General features: G+C 42.5%; 1 protein-coding gene across 1 annotated transcript in view; it reads right to left on the bottom strand.

The window, feature by feature from the left end:
* Positions 1-16,050, bottom strand: part of RXRG (retinoid X receptor gamma) — a 71,162-nt gene extending 55,112 nt beyond the window's left edge. Inside the window, exon 1 of the mRNA XM_007937746.2 lies at positions 16,002-16,050. Within this exon, the coding sequence (XP_007935937.1) occupies positions 16,002-16,050 (49 nt within the window). The remainder of the gene's footprint in view (positions 1-16,001) is intronic.
* Between the last annotated feature and the right edge of the window lie 298 nt (positions 16,051-16,348).

The following is a 16,348-nucleotide window of genomic DNA, read 5'->3' as shown; positions in this document are numbered from 1 at the left end:
GTCGCTATGAGTCGGGGCCGACTCGACGGCACATAACAACAACAACAACAGAGTCAAGCCTGGTGCCTGACACTAAGCCCAGAGGGATGGGACAGGCAGGAACAAGAATTTGCCTCACATATTCATCAACCTCAGAGCTCCTAAGGCATGGAATCTGGACCACAGGTAGTAAGGGAGATTTTAGGTGGTATTTTAGATGGTACATAAGAGAACTTTTAAAAAATATTAAAAGTTTTATATTTGTTATATATTTCCTTTTGTTTATTAAAAATAACTGGGCTTCTGGGTTTGGTTGCTTTTTAAAAAACAAAATGACCTTTTTAAATATAGTTTTGCAAGTTTTTAAAAAAGTACTTTAAGGAAATTTCTAAGTGTAGCAGAAACTTAATATGTAAAATTATAAAAATAATATGCAAATGAACAATATCTAAAAACCACTGTACAGATATATCATCAATATGGACTTTGAAGAACTCAAGTTTTTCCAAAAATCAAACAAGATAATGATTGTGAAAGTGATTTTAAATTTAAAGCATATTATTATTACAAAATTAAGACAATCAGAACATGCCTTGACTATTCAGTGGGTGGTGAGCATGGTTCATTGTGAAGACAGAATGAAATCGTGAGTTAAGATCTGATTTTCAATGACTTAAAAATGTGATTTATATCCACTGAACCAATGACTGAGAAAAGGTAGGTGTTTTATAACCACATTCCTTTAAAAAATGAAGTTCAAAAAGACAATACATCTTTCACAAATGCATTTTGGTTCTTTGTCTCTCACAACAAACCAGTGGTTCTTAGAATTAGCTTTACTCTTAGAAAAGATGGAAAACAATGGCTATTATGACAAATGTGTTTCTCAATGGAAAATTAATCTATTCTCACAAGTAGACACTGAAGCATACCTATCTGTGACATTTCTATCAGCCTCTTGCTCCTCCTCACTCCTTCTGTTCATAGTTACATGAAAAGTGGAGTCCATGGGTAGTACAAATGGTTAACATGCTTGGCTGCTAACCAAAAGGTTGGTGGTTTGAGTTTGTCCAGAGCTTCCTTCAAAGAAAGACGTGGTGATCTCCTTCTAAATCATCCTCAGAAATCCCTATGGAGCACATTACCACTCTGACATGAATTGGAGCTGACTCAATGGTAAGTGGTTGGGTTTAACATAGAAACTATAGCCAGTACCAAAAAGCACACAAGTTTTGCAAAAACCTAGTTTTAGCTTACTGTTTTTTCTTCCTCTTCAAGCCTTCTGCATGAGCTATGAACAAAGAAATGAAACTGGCAGGTTTCCTTTCAGCACCAGTCAGAAAAAGGAGGGGCAGGCTCTTTTGTGGCATATGGGTGCCATTTACTGATCTGAGGTAAACTCTGTCCACCTTCAGCTTAGCCTGCACCTAATCTTACTCTGAGTTTTCTGTAATGTCCCTTCAGCCTGTGCCTCTCTGTGTGATGACCCCTGCCCTCTGCATTAAACAAGTCTTGCTCACTCCCTGACACTACACCTTCTCCTTCCTCTTTAGCCACTCACACCATGCCCACTGTGCACAAATTCTGTACTCTCCAGAGTTCATTCTCTTTGCTCAGACAACGATTGTATAAAAATAATTATCTGATGGGACATGACTAGCAGAGTTTCTCAGGAGCTTCCTTTCTCTCTACAACATACTCTAGAAAAGTCTTTCATATCCCTATGCCTCATTCCCACCAATGAGGAGGTGGCATATAGTAATCTCTCAAATTCCTTCCAGATTTAATGTTTTATGAACGTGAGAATGGGATATTGCTCCCTGGTATCTAAAAGAAGGAAGTGTAGTCTACTATGGTCTAGAATGGGCTCAGGGAACTCTTTCATCACAAATTAGACCATGTTAGACTCTAGAGTGTTTGGGATTTTGAATCAAAGGTTGAGATGCTGAGAGTGTCACCCAGAACCAAAATTGTTAACTAAACCTGTGGATTACAATGATCATAACTACAATGATTTCTAGTCACTATTTGCATTGTGGCACTGCAGTTTCAAGGGTATCAAACTCAAAACCAAACTCGCTGCCATGGAGTCAATTCCGACTCATAGCGACCCCCACTGGGTTTCCAAGGCTGTAAATCTTTACAGCAGCAGACATGTTTCTTCCCCAGAGTTGCTGATGGGTTCAAACCACTGACCTTTTGGTTAGTAGCCAAAATGACTTAACTGCTACACCATCAGAGCTCCTTCCAAGGGTACAGTCCTATGGAAAAGAGAAGAGCTCTGTAGTCAAAACACCCTGGGTTGGATTTAAGGCTCCAACAATTACTATCTGTGCAGCCTTGATCAAGGGACCTGACCTCTCTGAACTTTAGTTTCCTCACACATGTAATTCTTACATGTGATTAATTAAACTGAGGTAAACTTTCCTACCTCGGAGGATTGCTGAGGGCCTGAGACCAATATATAGTAGCTATAATTACTATACTGTAAATTGTGTGACTCAGAAGGAAGATGGGGCAATCTACTTCCATAGTGATACTGCCTCGGAAACCCAAGGAGGGGTCGCTGTGAGTCGGGTCCAACTCGACGGTACATAAGAACAACAACAAATTGTGTGAAGGGAGAGAGAGACTATGCCTGGCTTAAAAGCCATTTAAAAGATTATACATGTAATGGGTGCAGCCCAAATCAAGTCCATAGTGGATGCTCAATTAAGGGCTATCACTACCAGTATGACCACACCAGCTGTTACAATACTGAGTTTCCTGAGCTGGTTAGTAAGTAGCCAGTGCCCTGGGTCTAGATTGCCTCTCCATCACCCTGGCCTCTCTGATCCCTTTTGTAGGATTCCCTAGACTTCCTCATACTCCAGCCTGGCACAGCACAGATCTTCAACACTGACTTCCATTCTGAACACATAGATCCCCACTGGTTGTCAAGCATTTTCAATTTCACCCTCTTGCTGTTAATCATTATTAATAAATCATTACCAATAAATCTTACTGTGTTAAAAAATATCTTTCATTGCAGCACTGTTCACAATGGTCAAAAGATGGCAACAACCTAAGTGCTCATGAAAAGAAGAACGAATCAACACAATGTGGTATAACTGTACAATGGAACATTATTCAGCCATGAAAAGAAATGAAGTCCTGATATATGCTTCAACATGCATAAGCCTTGAAAACATTATGTTGAGTGAAATAAACTAGTCACAAAAAGACAAATATTGTATAATCCCATTTACATGAATTATAAAAATAGGCAAATATATAGAGACTCAAGTTTATTAGTGGTCACCAGGGGAAGGTGAAAGAGGAATGGGGAGATTTTTGCATAGGGGCACTGGGCTTCTGTTAATGATAGTGGAATAATTTGGAAAGGGACAATGACAACGGTTGCACAATATGATGAGCATAATCAGTGTCACTGAACTGTACATGTAAAAAATTGCCAAATGGGTTATTGTACATTTGTTTTTATAGTAATAAAATGATTTAAAAAAAGAAAACAAAAAAACTATGTTCCTGATGTTTACCACAACTTTTTTCATGTGAAATCTCTGAGCAACAAATTACTTATATGTGTGTGTGTGTGAGAGAGAGAGAGAGAGAGAGAGATTTTGATTGAGAAAGTGGAGCCCAGGTTCTTAAAACTACCAAGGTAAGGATGTTGCTTAGCAACTTTGTCCTCATACAGTCTTTCTGACTGGCCAGGCAGTAGAGAGTCTACTGTCCTATTAGCAAGTCTTTTCAGGATGGAATGGAAACGTATGATGAATCATTGATAACAGCTAATGTCCACCCATGGGGAGGGGGACAGAGCTAAAGTCTTGCTATTTCCAAGAGTCAGGACCTTCCTTTTGAAGTCAGAGATCACTGTTGGGCCCGACCCCACTCTGTTCTTTCCCAGAATGGGAACAATCACATGCCAAAGCCTGTCTCCTCCTTGCTAGTGAGAGATAGAGTATGCAAGCCTAAGAACCATAGAGTATTCAGACACCTGGTCTGCTCTTCTTAGTCGAAGGGAAACTTATACACATACCCTTTCCCTGATTGGCCCTTCTCAATACTGTCAGGCAGCTGAGCAAGTTACACAGGGGGCTGCCATGTGAAGGCACTCTGAGGAACAGTGTTATTTCCCCCACTAAGTAAGAAAAATGACAACAACAATAACAATAGCTAATGTTTGTTCAGCATTGGTGGTTCAGTGGTAGAATTCTCACCTTCTATGTTGTGTAGTGGTTAAGTCATTTAGGTGCTAACCAAAAGGTTGGTGTATCAAACTCACCAGCTGCTCCATGGAAGAAAGAGGAGGAAGTCTCCTTCCATAAAGATCTTCAGTCTAGGAAATCCAATGGGGGTCACTATAAGTCACAATCAATTTGATGGCAGTGAATTTGGTTTGTTGATGGCATGGGACACCCAGGTTAGATTCTCAGCCAATGCACTTCAATATGCAGCCACCACCTGTCTCATGTTGCTATGAGGCTGAACAGGTTTCCTCCTTCCAGACTAAGGAGGACTAGGAAGAAAGGCCTGGTGATCTACTCCTGAAAATCAGCCAGTGAAAATCCTATTGATCACAACAGTCCAATCCACAACCAACTGTACAGATGGCACAGGATCAGGTAGGGTTTTGTTCCATTGTACATGAGGCCACCATGACTCAAGGCCAACTTGATGGCTGCTAACATTTATTGAGCAATGCTAGGAGGCAGACTTGGTTCTAAACACTTGAATAACTTTTTTAATATCCACAACACCTCCTTTGAGGTTGGTATTATTATTATCCCTATTGTACATAGGCAAAAACTAGAACATAGAGAAAGTAAACAATTTGCCCAAGGGAACACAACTCAAAAACAAAAACAAAAACCCAAATTCACTGCCATCGAGTTGGATCCTACTCATAGTGACCCCTCATTGGGTTTCCGAGGTGGTATCACTACGGAAGTAGATTGCCCTTCTTTCCAAGGAGTGGCTAGTGGGTTTGAACCGCCAGCCTTCTGGTTAGCAGTCAAGTAAGTGCCTGAGGCACTACCCTACCAGAGCTCCTGTTCACCTTATAGGCCTATCTTTCGCTTGGCTGATAATTGAATCATGGGAGTTAAGTTCACTTCCTAGCTTGAAGGGTGTCTAAGTGCCACAGTCTCAGCAGTCCACCAGTCCTCAGCAGACAAGCAAACTGGGACTTTTTTTTTTTTTTTAATGATTTTGAGTTTAGTTCCACATTTCCCCCCACACTATCTGGGACCTCTCATTGTGATCTCTTTCAGACCAGTCAGCAGTGGTAACCAGGCATTATCTAGTTCTGATCTTGGAGTTGTGGAGTCTGGGGTTCTTGTGCTCCATCAGTTCTTTGGACTAATTGCTAACCGCCTTTTCAAAATCGCTTTCATATAAACCCTTCACTATCACCCTGAGATTAAAGGGGAAATATTTGATTCCCATTTTACAGCTGTAGAGCTCTGCATTGTAACACATGTGGAAACAGAGATACAGAGGTCCAATTTCCAGTCAGTGGGAAGCAGAAGTAGAAGCTGCATCTCTTGATGAGAGCTTTCTCTGCTCCCAAAGCCCTTTCTGGATTCCTCAGCTGGGAAATAAAGGAACCTGATGAAGTGCTGAAGAACAAACCCTCTTCCTGCTCCCATGGCTTCAGGGCAGAAATTTGAAGAACTAAAGAAGCAACAGCTGGTGGGCTGGCCAGTGCAGCCCTGACCACACAGGGCAGTTCCACCTGGGTTTATGCAGTCCCCATTAAGGAGCTCTGGTGGCATAGTACCAAAGGCATTTGACTGCTAACCGGAAGGTTGGCAGTTCAAACCTACCAGGCACTCTGCAGAAGGAAGCCTGGGCAATCTACTTCAATAAAGATTTACTGCCTCAGAAACCCAAAGGGGGTCGCTATGAGTCAGAATGGACTCAATGACAATGAGTTTGGAGTTTCAGTGGTGTATTGGTTAAGGCATTTGGCTGCTAGCCAACGGATTGGTGGTTAAATTCGCCAGCTGCTCAGTGGAAGGAAAATGAGGCAGTCTGCTTCTGTAAAGATTTACAACCTTGGAAACCCAATGGAGGTCGCTATGAGTCAGAATCAACTTAAAGGCAGTGAGTTTTGGAGTTAAAGGAGGATTAGCTGACAGGTTGAGGGATAGGAGGCAGCTTCTTCTAGTGCTTAGAGGAGGGGAGGGGATGAATGGCAGCCCCTCTCTCTCCCTTCCCCCCTCTGTTCTTTCCATTCCCCCAACACCCATAAAATCTGCAATGATGGAGATAGTGAAAAGCAGAGAAAGATTGATAATCAGCCTCATTATTACCAGCATTATATATAATTATAGCAAAACTTCACTCATTTGGATCAATTGAGAGAAAAATCAATCTAAATTTGTGACAAGTTGGCAGATTACTTTTAAATTACAGTTTTATTACTTCTAAGTAACACACGTGAAGAGTTTGTATTTCAAGTACCACAAGCTAATGGTTACTAAGTGGGGACTTTATAAAACCTGCTTTAAAACACTCTTTTGTAATTAACACTCGGCTAATATGCTAATGATGCTCCTAATATGCTTTTTAAATAGCTTGAAAACAGATGTATCTTAAATAGGCTCAACAATTAGCCTACAATCTTATTTGCTTTAGCAAATCTTTATTTTATTTTATTCATGAATGAGCAAATACAAATTAGTTTATACTATGACCAATTTAATCACCATTCCAAATTAATTGTGTCATAAATTAATAAAACCATATTGGTGGTTAGAAACCACACTTTTAGAACTTGAAGAACACCTCATTTCCTAGAAGAGGAAATAATCCCAGAGACACTGAGTGACTTTCCCAAGGCCACACAGAGTCAGGACAAAAACACTAGGTCTTCTGACTCCTGGGTCCAAGCTTATACCACTCATTACATACTGCCTTACATTCAGAAAACATCTTAATTATAAGGGGCCTTCAAGGTGCTGAAGTTAATGCTCAGCTGCCAACCAAAAATGTCAGTGGTTGGAGTCCACAAGCTGCTCCGCAAGAGAAAGATGAGGCAGGCTGCTTCTATAGAGATTTTAGCCTTGGAAACATTATGGAGCAGTTCTGCTCTGTCCTGTAAGGCAGCCATGAGTCAGAATTGACTCAACGGCAATGGATCTGGGTCATTTTTAGATGTATGCTATTTATTTCCTTATCAGTTATTGGTTCAGTCAGTCAATAAAATGTATATATATCTGTATATATCTTTGTGGCATGCCTACAGTATGCCCTGTTAGGCACTACAGATATAGCAATTCCTCTTGGAGCCCACCATCTACTTCATTCCAGCTTCAAACTGAATCACAATTGCCAGTAGGGCAGGAATTATCCCCATTAGACAGATGAGGAAATAGGTTCAGACTGATAAAGGGACTTTTTCAAGGGCTGGCTATAAATTTTTCTAGACCAAGAATCTAGTCTGCTGTGCTTTCTGTCAACCTTTCTGCATATTATCGATGGTATTTTGCTTGCATTCCATCTTTCCTACCCCAAATCAAATTATGAACTTTGCAGGTATAGACAGATGTTATGCCATCAGAATCAACTTGAAGGCACACAACAACATGTATGAGTGTTACCAGGAGATCTACTAACAGTGACAGCTTTCTGTCCATCTGGTGGCATGGTGGTTAAAGCATTCCACTGCTTACCAAAAGATGGCAGTTTGAACCCACCAGCCACTCAGAAAGAAAGATGAGGCAATCTGCTTCAATAGAGTTTCAGCCTTGGAAAATCCTAATGGGCCACATTTACTCTGTCCTAATGTGTCACTAGGAGCTCTGGTAGCATAGTGCCTAAGGCACTTGACTGCTCACCAGAAGGCTGGCAGTTCAAACCCACCAGCCACTCCTCAGAAGGAAGGTTGGGCAACCTACTTTCCGTAGTGATACTGCCTCGGAAACCCAAGGAGGGATCTCTATGAGTCGGGGCCAACTCAACGGCAAACAACAACAACAACAATGCGTCACTGGGAACTCTGGTAGCATAGTGCCTAAAAGCACTTGACTGCTAACCAGAAGGCTGGCAGTTCAAACCCACAAGCCACTCCTCAGAAGGAAGATTGGGCAATCTACTTCCGTATTGATACCGCCTCGGAAACCCAAGTAGAGGTCGCTATGAGTCAAGGCTGACTTGACGGCACATAACAACAACAACAATGGGTCACGACAAGTTAGCATTCGCTTGATGGCAGTGGGTTTGGTTTGGTTTTATACACTGGTACACCATGGTCCTGTCAGTCCACAAAGACAAATGCCAGTGAATGTTTGAATGTTTGAAGTGTTTGCTGAGGGCTCCCCCATTCACTCTTTATTCCTGAGGTCCTTGAACACTAATTTATTCTCACCCAGCTCTTGAATCTATGATCCTGACCTCAATTCCTTTCTCTGCCTTTCTGGAACTCTTGTTCAGATGTGTTCTCCCTACCCTCTAAATATGGACTATCTTCTAAAGACTGCAGTTATCTTAAAATATAGTGAAATATATTCTTTGTACAACTTTATCATTGAGTAATGCACATAGCACTTTTTGTTCTTGGAGTCTGTATTGCTTGGATTCCTTCACTTAAATTCAGTCCCCAAAAATAATTTCCAGAAATAAGAAATTCTCAAATGTCCTGAAGGCTTTTGAGCTTGTAACTACTTTATACATTCCTTCAGGAAGGAGGAAGAGTCTTCAGTTCTTTGTCTCCCTCACGACCCTTGCACAGGGCAGGTGCTTAGCCAGTGTACTGACTGACTGGCTGGTGGCATTCCCAGGTCAGACAAATATTCTTTCCTGCTGGTGATCACTAACCTTTGCTTAACCCCCCAAATCACTGGGACTGAGAAAACACATGCGCAATGAGCTCCACATTCACCAAAAGACACTACCAGTTGCTGTCGATTCCAACTCATGGTGACTCCATGTGTGTCAGAGTGGAACTGTATTCCATTTTCAATGACTATGATCTTTCAGCTCTGGTAGCGTAGTGCCTAAGGCACTTGACTGCTAACCAGAAGGCTGGCAGTTCAAACCCACCAGCCACTCCTCGGATGAAAGATGGGGCAATCTACTTCCATAGTGATACTGCCTCGGAAACCCAAGGAGGGGTCACTATGAGTTGGGTCCAACTCGACGGACCATAACAACACATGATCTTTCAGAAGGAGATCTCCAGTCCTTTCTTCCAAGACACCTCTTGGTGAATTCAAACAGCCACCCTTTCAATTAAGTGCTTAACCATTTGCACCACCCACAGACTCTCCACTTGACACTAATGAGCAATGAAATGAAAAAGAGGGACAAAGGAGGTGGTGAGTCATGGGTGGACATGAAACCCAGCCAGCCTTGAAGAAACATCCCGAATATTTATTAAGCACTTTCCTTATACTGTTCTTCTGACTTCTTGTCAAGGCTTATTTATTTATTTTTAATTAAAGATTACAAGCCTTCCCTGATGCCTTTATGTTTCTGAAATTCAGATGTTCATGGTGAAATCTCATCAGGAGTCTGAGATTGATCTTAAGCATAGAGACCCTTGCTGCCCACCTCTCCACAGAGACTCCAGGTTGTTCAATTTGCAGTTGAGGAAAATGAGGAGGTCATGACCCATCCAGTCACCAGCCTGGGGCCAGGGTCTCCTGAAGTATCAGTGCTGCCAGTCCCAGGTCATGGCTCCCATTCTGCCTGGGTTATGAGCACATGCCCGGGGAATGATTGTTCTAGCACACTTTTATGAAATCAGCATTCCCTCGGGGGCAGGATTCACGTCTTATTTTCTTCACTTTGTCAGGATCTCATCATACACAGTCTAATGCTTTAAACATGTTCCTCTAAGAAAAACCTACACACAACATTCTAACTGGATTTAGTACCACAGTCTCCAAATTCTCTGTGAAATAGGAAGAGGGAACTGACTTTTATTGTATGCTTACAATTTGCCAGGCATTATTTTATTTATAGTATAGAAGTTTCACTCTTACCCTATGTGGTTAGTGCTATTGAGCAAATTTGGAGGTTGGGTTCTCTGTAGCTGACCCTCCCTTTTTCTTCCTCCTGTCTGCCACCCATGTGACCCCTGAGGGGGTCCAGGGGAACTCAGTTTGAAGACCAAGAACACCTGCAGGTCCTGGGCAAGCCACACCCACTTTCCTCATCTGTAAAATGAGAGGTAGACCAGATAATCCTCAGGCCTCTTTCTGTGGTTTTGATGATTCAGTTCTGTGACAGGAAGCCAAGACAGTTTAGACTTGCTAACTGGAGAGCAATCAGAAATGGTAATAAAACTTCTCCAGAATGACCCTCAAGGGGACAGCAAACTTCCTGGCACACAGCCATTAGCATGTCCACTTGTTTACACATTGTACGGCTGCTTTTGCTGTGACAGAGATGTAAGACCTATAAAAACTGGCATGTTTACTATCTGGATCTTTACAGAAAAGTTTGCCGGCTCCTGCCCTAGAGTATAATACTGGGCTCCATGTATTAAAATACAGTGGACTTCTCTACCTTTGTTTTATTAGCACCAAACGAGCTCTGGTGGAATAGTGCTTCCTCAGGCATTTGACTGCTAACCAGAAAGCTGGTGGTTCAAACCCATCAGCCACTCCTCAGAAGGAAGATTGGGCCATTTACTTCTGTAGTGATACCACCTCAGAACCTCAAGGAGGGATCTCTATGAGTCAAATTAACTCAACGGCAGTGAGGGTTTGTTGTTTTTTTTTTTTTTAAAGGAGCCCTGGTGGTGCAGTGGTTAAACAATCAGCTGCTAACTGAAAGGTGGGTTGTTTGAATTCACCAGCTGCTCCACTGCAGAGAGATGTGGCAGTTCTATTCTGTCCTATAGGGACTCTATGAGTCAAAATCTGCTCGATGGCAGTGGTTTGTTGTTGTGGTTGTGGTTGTGGTTAGCACCTTTGGGGGCCCAGTCCTCCTACCTCAATCATTTTATTCATACCTGCAACTATTTAAGTTCAAAAGCAAAAATTCATATGACCAATGAAGTAAGTTGTGAAGAGTAAAGGGTAAGAATCAAATACATTAGTCGTTGCTCTTACACATTAATTCTCTCATTTGAGGCTGATCTGGAACCACCTACTTTTTGATTAGCAGCCAAGCACTTAACTAGTGTGTCACCAGGGCTCCTCTGCAAGTACAATATAAGATTTAACACAGCTGCCCCCAGCAAGAGTGCCTGGATTTGAATCCTGGCTCTGCTTCTTACTAGCTGGGTGATCTTGGATAGGTTGCTCAACCTCTCTGTGTCTCACTTTCCCTGTCAGCAAAACAGGTAGTGATAATAGTACCCAATCTCCAAGGGTCTTTGAGACTATTAAATGATACGAGGCATGTAAAGCTCTTGGAAGAGTGTATAGCACATAGTAGGTACTTAATAAGTGCTAGTTATTAATTTTATTCTTTTGTGAAGATCACTGAGCCAAGACCTGGACCAATCTCATGACAGCCACTAAAACCCAGGCAGTGTAGAAAATAAACTTCTTACACTCTCTGGGCTTCTGTGTCTTCTACTTTCAAATGAGAAGAGAAAATACCAGCTTCCTGTGGGACTCCCTGGCATCCCAGCCACCAGTTCTGGTGGCTACATTTTCTGCAGATGCACAAACTACATAATGAGGGGAAGGAAGAGGTGGGGAATTTAGATTACTTTTTGCACAATTTCTTTCCCTAGTTGCTATTCAGCTCTTTATCTCTTGGTAAGATTGTAAATGTTTCAGAAAATAGTTTATACTAAATATGTTCCTTCCTACATCTCATAAACAGTTACTTCTTCCTACATAAACCCTAACCACTTACACCCATGGTAGGTCCCAATTAGCGCCACCCACACGTCTGCAGAGAAAAAAAAAAAATGTTCTGATGCACTTAGACACACAGACACACACCACTAACACACACACACATACATAAACACGTTTACACATGTGCACTATCCCCCTCACACATATCATCCTTCCACATACGCACACATCTGAACACACATATACTCCCATACACACTCACACATGAGCACCTCTAACTCAACCCCTCCTCTATGGCTATTGTTAGGTGAACAGAGACCTGTTTTACAGGTCAGGGTCCATGAGGCAGGACTCTTGCAGATCAGTAGGCCTCAGGAGAAGCCTCCAGAGGTCACTATTGCTCCTCAATAGCTCTCAAACTAGCTTGCACTTTATTCCTCAATGGCCAGGCCATTATGACTACAGCCTTGAGACTGGATTTCCAGAAGCTGGATTGGGGCTCTTCGCCCCCTTGGGGTGGAGGGAAGTGCTGCTGCCCCTCAGCTTCACAGAGCAAATCTGTCACTTATAGAAGCCACGAGAGGCAGCTATGCAGAGGATGGACTCTGAAGCCAGACTCCTGGGTTCAAATTCTTGGCTATGCCATTTGCTAGCTTTGGAACCTTAAACAAGTTACTTCACCTCTCAGTGCTTCAGATCCTTTATCGATAAGAGGAGTGTGATGATGATGGTAACAGCATCTACTCATAGGATTGTTAAATGAGTTGAGATTAGTAAAATGCTTGCAATGGTAGCTGGTACTTAGTCAGTGTCACACCATGTTTGTTACATTAAATGAGAGAAATCCTCTCTCTCCCTAATCTCCTTCTCACCCTAAGGATTACTGCACAATTGGATGGGGGGATTACAGACTTGGCTTTGCCATCTTAGAGCCAGGAACTGTCTCATCGCAGGAAAACAAATCTCTTACTGAGCAGCTGTCAGACCCAGGACTTGGCAGAGAATGAGAAGAGAAGGGTTCTCCCATCATCATGGATCATGGCAGGGCCCAGAGCTGGGAAAATGGGCGCCTTGGTAGGGCCACTGCCACCCAGGATAGTCACCACCCTTTGGCCAAGTTGGCCAGTTTCTTATTCACTGATTGGCACTATAGTCTTAAATCTGGTAAGTACAGGCCTAGACACAAATCCCGGGTATTGTTTCCAAAGGGTGAAGCTGGTCCCCCTACAGATTCTCACACGCATCACAGGAGCCCTCTCTGGTTCCATTTGCTAAGATATAAAAGCATAATGGGTCTATACCTTTATCATTTAACGAATGCAGCATAAATTGCTGCATTGGTGCCAAAGCTAGCCAAAGCTGCAGGTGACTTGAACTCCAGTGCTCAGGTTCCCCTTATGCCTGCAGGTGAGCCCTCTTCTCCACTCCCTCCCTCCCCATGGCAAATTCTCCAGTTCTGGACCAGCTTCCCTACAGATGGAGGCATGTCTTTTGGCTGTGTTTTTGCCTCCTCTTAATGCCTGCATACAAATAGAATGAAAAACATCAACATAACTAAACAAAATAATTGTTTGCCTCTCCAGGAATGACAAGGAAAAACCGTATTCCAGGGAGCCACTTAAACAACCTAGATGACCCTTTCCTCTTTTTCCCTATGTCACATGGACCTGTTTTCTTCCAAGGCTGCACACTTGTGTTTCTTTCCATCTGAAACCTAACTACACTAAATACTGGGGTTCCCACAACTATGGAAATTTAAGCCAGAGTGAGTGGATTTAATTTTATTTTCCCAGATTCCTAGTTCATTCTATTCTATGGTAAGTCCTGATTTTTTAATTAACTTGCGTGTTAGTATCTGAGTAAATGGAAGGGATGAAAATATTAACTTTTATTAAATACAAAATAGCACTATAGTAGTTGCTTTTTCATTTAATTCTGCTAGTCATTTAATTCTCAAGTATACTCTAAAGATGGGATTATACATTCCATTTTAGAGATAAAAACTGAGGCTTAGCTCAGAGAGTTTCAGTATCTTGCCTACAGTCACACAGCTGGCTCAGCTCAACCAAATTCAGTTCACTAGTTCCATCTCTGTTTGTCTCTGTTTCTCCCTTTCTTTCTCTCATATGCTTTTTTCACTATGTCAGATTAAAGCAATACTATCATAAATCTAAATCAGGAGCTTCTCTGGAAATGCTCTATCACTCAACCTTATATATCTTTCAACTACTCCCTGCCTTCCATTAGGTCTCAGTTTCTCTCACTGCTGTCAAGTCAATTCTGACTCATAGTCACCCCCATTGGGTTTCCCAGATGGTAAACCTTTACAGAAGTAGATTGCCCCATTTCCTTCCATGGAGCAGCTGGTGGGTTTGAACTGTCAACCTTCTGGTTAGCACGCAAATGTTTAGGTCACCAGAGCTCCTTAGGCCTCAGTTTATACATCTATAAAACAAGAGTTCTAAGACACACTTTAAGATCCCTTAGGATGCTAACATTCCAAGATTCTAGCAGGCAGCCCCTGTAGAATTTTAGACTAAATCCTCTTTCTCCAATCAGTATCTTAGCTCTCTCCCTAAATCCTTCCACCTTCAAACTTGTCTCAAAGGGTCTCCTCAGCGTTAATGAAGTCATATCCTCATGGAGATCAAAGATCCCAAGAATTTGGCAAAGAATAAGCATGTTCCTCAGTCAACTGAACTCAGAAGGAAAGGAAAAAATGATTCTCAGCTCTGTGAATGGGACAGAGATGAGAGCTGAGAAGACTTTTCACACCCAGGGCTCAACTATGAACTGGAGATCAAATGTCCAGGTCACAACATTGGCCAACACTCTCCCTCGGCCTTGTCACTAGACTGGCCCAAATAATTTAAATATTACCTCTTCCAGGAACCTTCTCATGGGGCCGCTCTTCTGTGTCCAGGTAGCTCCTTTCTCACGCCTCCCATAAAGCACACACTTGGCAATATTACAATGTGTTTAAAAAACCTGCTCTAGTCTAGATCAGGGACTGCATCTCATTCATATGTGTATTTCTAGCACTTAACACTGTGCTTGGCTCAGAAAAACTGCCCAATGAATGAGCAAACCATCTGGCCAAAAGCCTCCAGGCAGCAACCACATCCACCTTGCGGTTTCTACCATGCCCCATCAAGTGTTCTGCCCAGCAAAGTGGGCAGCCTTCATTCCCAAGCCTTCAGATGAATTGGCTGTCTGTGCACTGAGGAGGTCAGGGGAGCTGAGACTTTGGAGTTCTCAAGACCTTACAAGAATTTCTGCTTTGTCCTGCCTGCCAGCATCCACAGGGCAAAAGCTGCCCTTTGGCTCCCAAGAACAGGAGCTACATGCCACCAACTGACAAGTGAGAGGCCAGTTGGTCAGCTGTTTGTCCCATTTACTCAAAGCTGGACGACTGCTAGTGTTGTTCCTATCACTGAATGGAGGGATCCTTTGGACAGACATGCTGGATGTTAAGGTGGTCCAAGGGCCAGTCTTTGGAACTAGAATCCTCTCTGAGGTGTGACTGGACTGCCCTGTCTGGCTTGGCCTCTTGGATCTCATGTTTGCCAAGATCTGTTAAGACCCCAGACTCTTGTCCCCCCAGATCCCAATTTCAGAGTGGAAATGATGGCAGTGACCCATGCATTGGAATTGGGGGCAAGCAGAGAAGGAGATAAGAGGCTATTAGTAAATAAAAAAAGAAGAAACCAGAAGAAGGAAAACCAGTGGCAAATTAAAGTGCTATGTTTTCTTTTAAAAAATCCAGTTATAGGGAAATCTGCTTTTATACTTTTAGAAAAATCTTGCCCTTGTTACTAAGTATCCCAGAGACCCAGCATATAGATAAACCTTTTTGATCACATTTTTTTTTCATTACAAGTTGAGTAATAGGTATATTATAGTAATTTCTCTTTAACTCCTCCACTTTTCAAGCCCACACCAACACAGTGGGTTATAACAAAGCTCTTAGTCTATCTTTGTCTCAGACGTTCTCAGCATGTTGGCTTAGGCACTCTCCTTAGAATATCCCCTTTTCTGTTCACTCCTCCTGCTATGCACTCCGGAACATACTCTCAACCTCTCCCTCTCTCTCTTTCTCTTGTGCATAGACACAGACTCTTACAGAAGCAACGTATATGCATATAAACATATATACTCTCCTTCTAATTCAACACTAATCTAGTTATCCAATTCCCTCTCCGTTTTTCCCGACAGGTCCACACAGTGAAGTCCAAGTGAGATACTTACCGCCAAAGCCGGTGGGAAACTTCATGAAGTGAGAATAATTTCCATACATGTTTACTCTTCAGTTCATATTTCTCTCTTGCCTGTCTTCTAAATATTACAGCCTCTCCCAGCTCCTAGGCAAAGCTGGACTCTCTTCAACTTGGGCTAACAAGAGTGGTCATTGCTTCCTTGCAGCCCCAGGAGTACAGGCTGGGCCAGCCCTCTGGGATTAGTCAGGAATCTGCCTCTAGATCTGAGAGTCCACATAGTGCGTTCGAGAGGGCTGTGGCAGCAGCAGCTGGTGCCTGTCAGTAATCACGCATAATGCTGCTGTTGCTGCTGCTGCCACTGCCGCTGCTGCTACTCTT

Source organism: Orycteropus afer, unplaced genomic scaffold (assembly GCF_000298275.1).
Source record: "Orycteropus afer afer isolate SDZICR_OR568_19922 unplaced genomic scaffold, OryAfe1.0 scaffold00044, whole genome shotgun sequence".
In the NCBI taxonomy this organism is placed as follows: domain Eukaryota; kingdom Metazoa; phylum Chordata; class Mammalia; order Tubulidentata; family Orycteropodidae; genus Orycteropus; species Orycteropus afer.
This window is presented reverse-complemented; position numbering and strand designations above follow the sequence as displayed.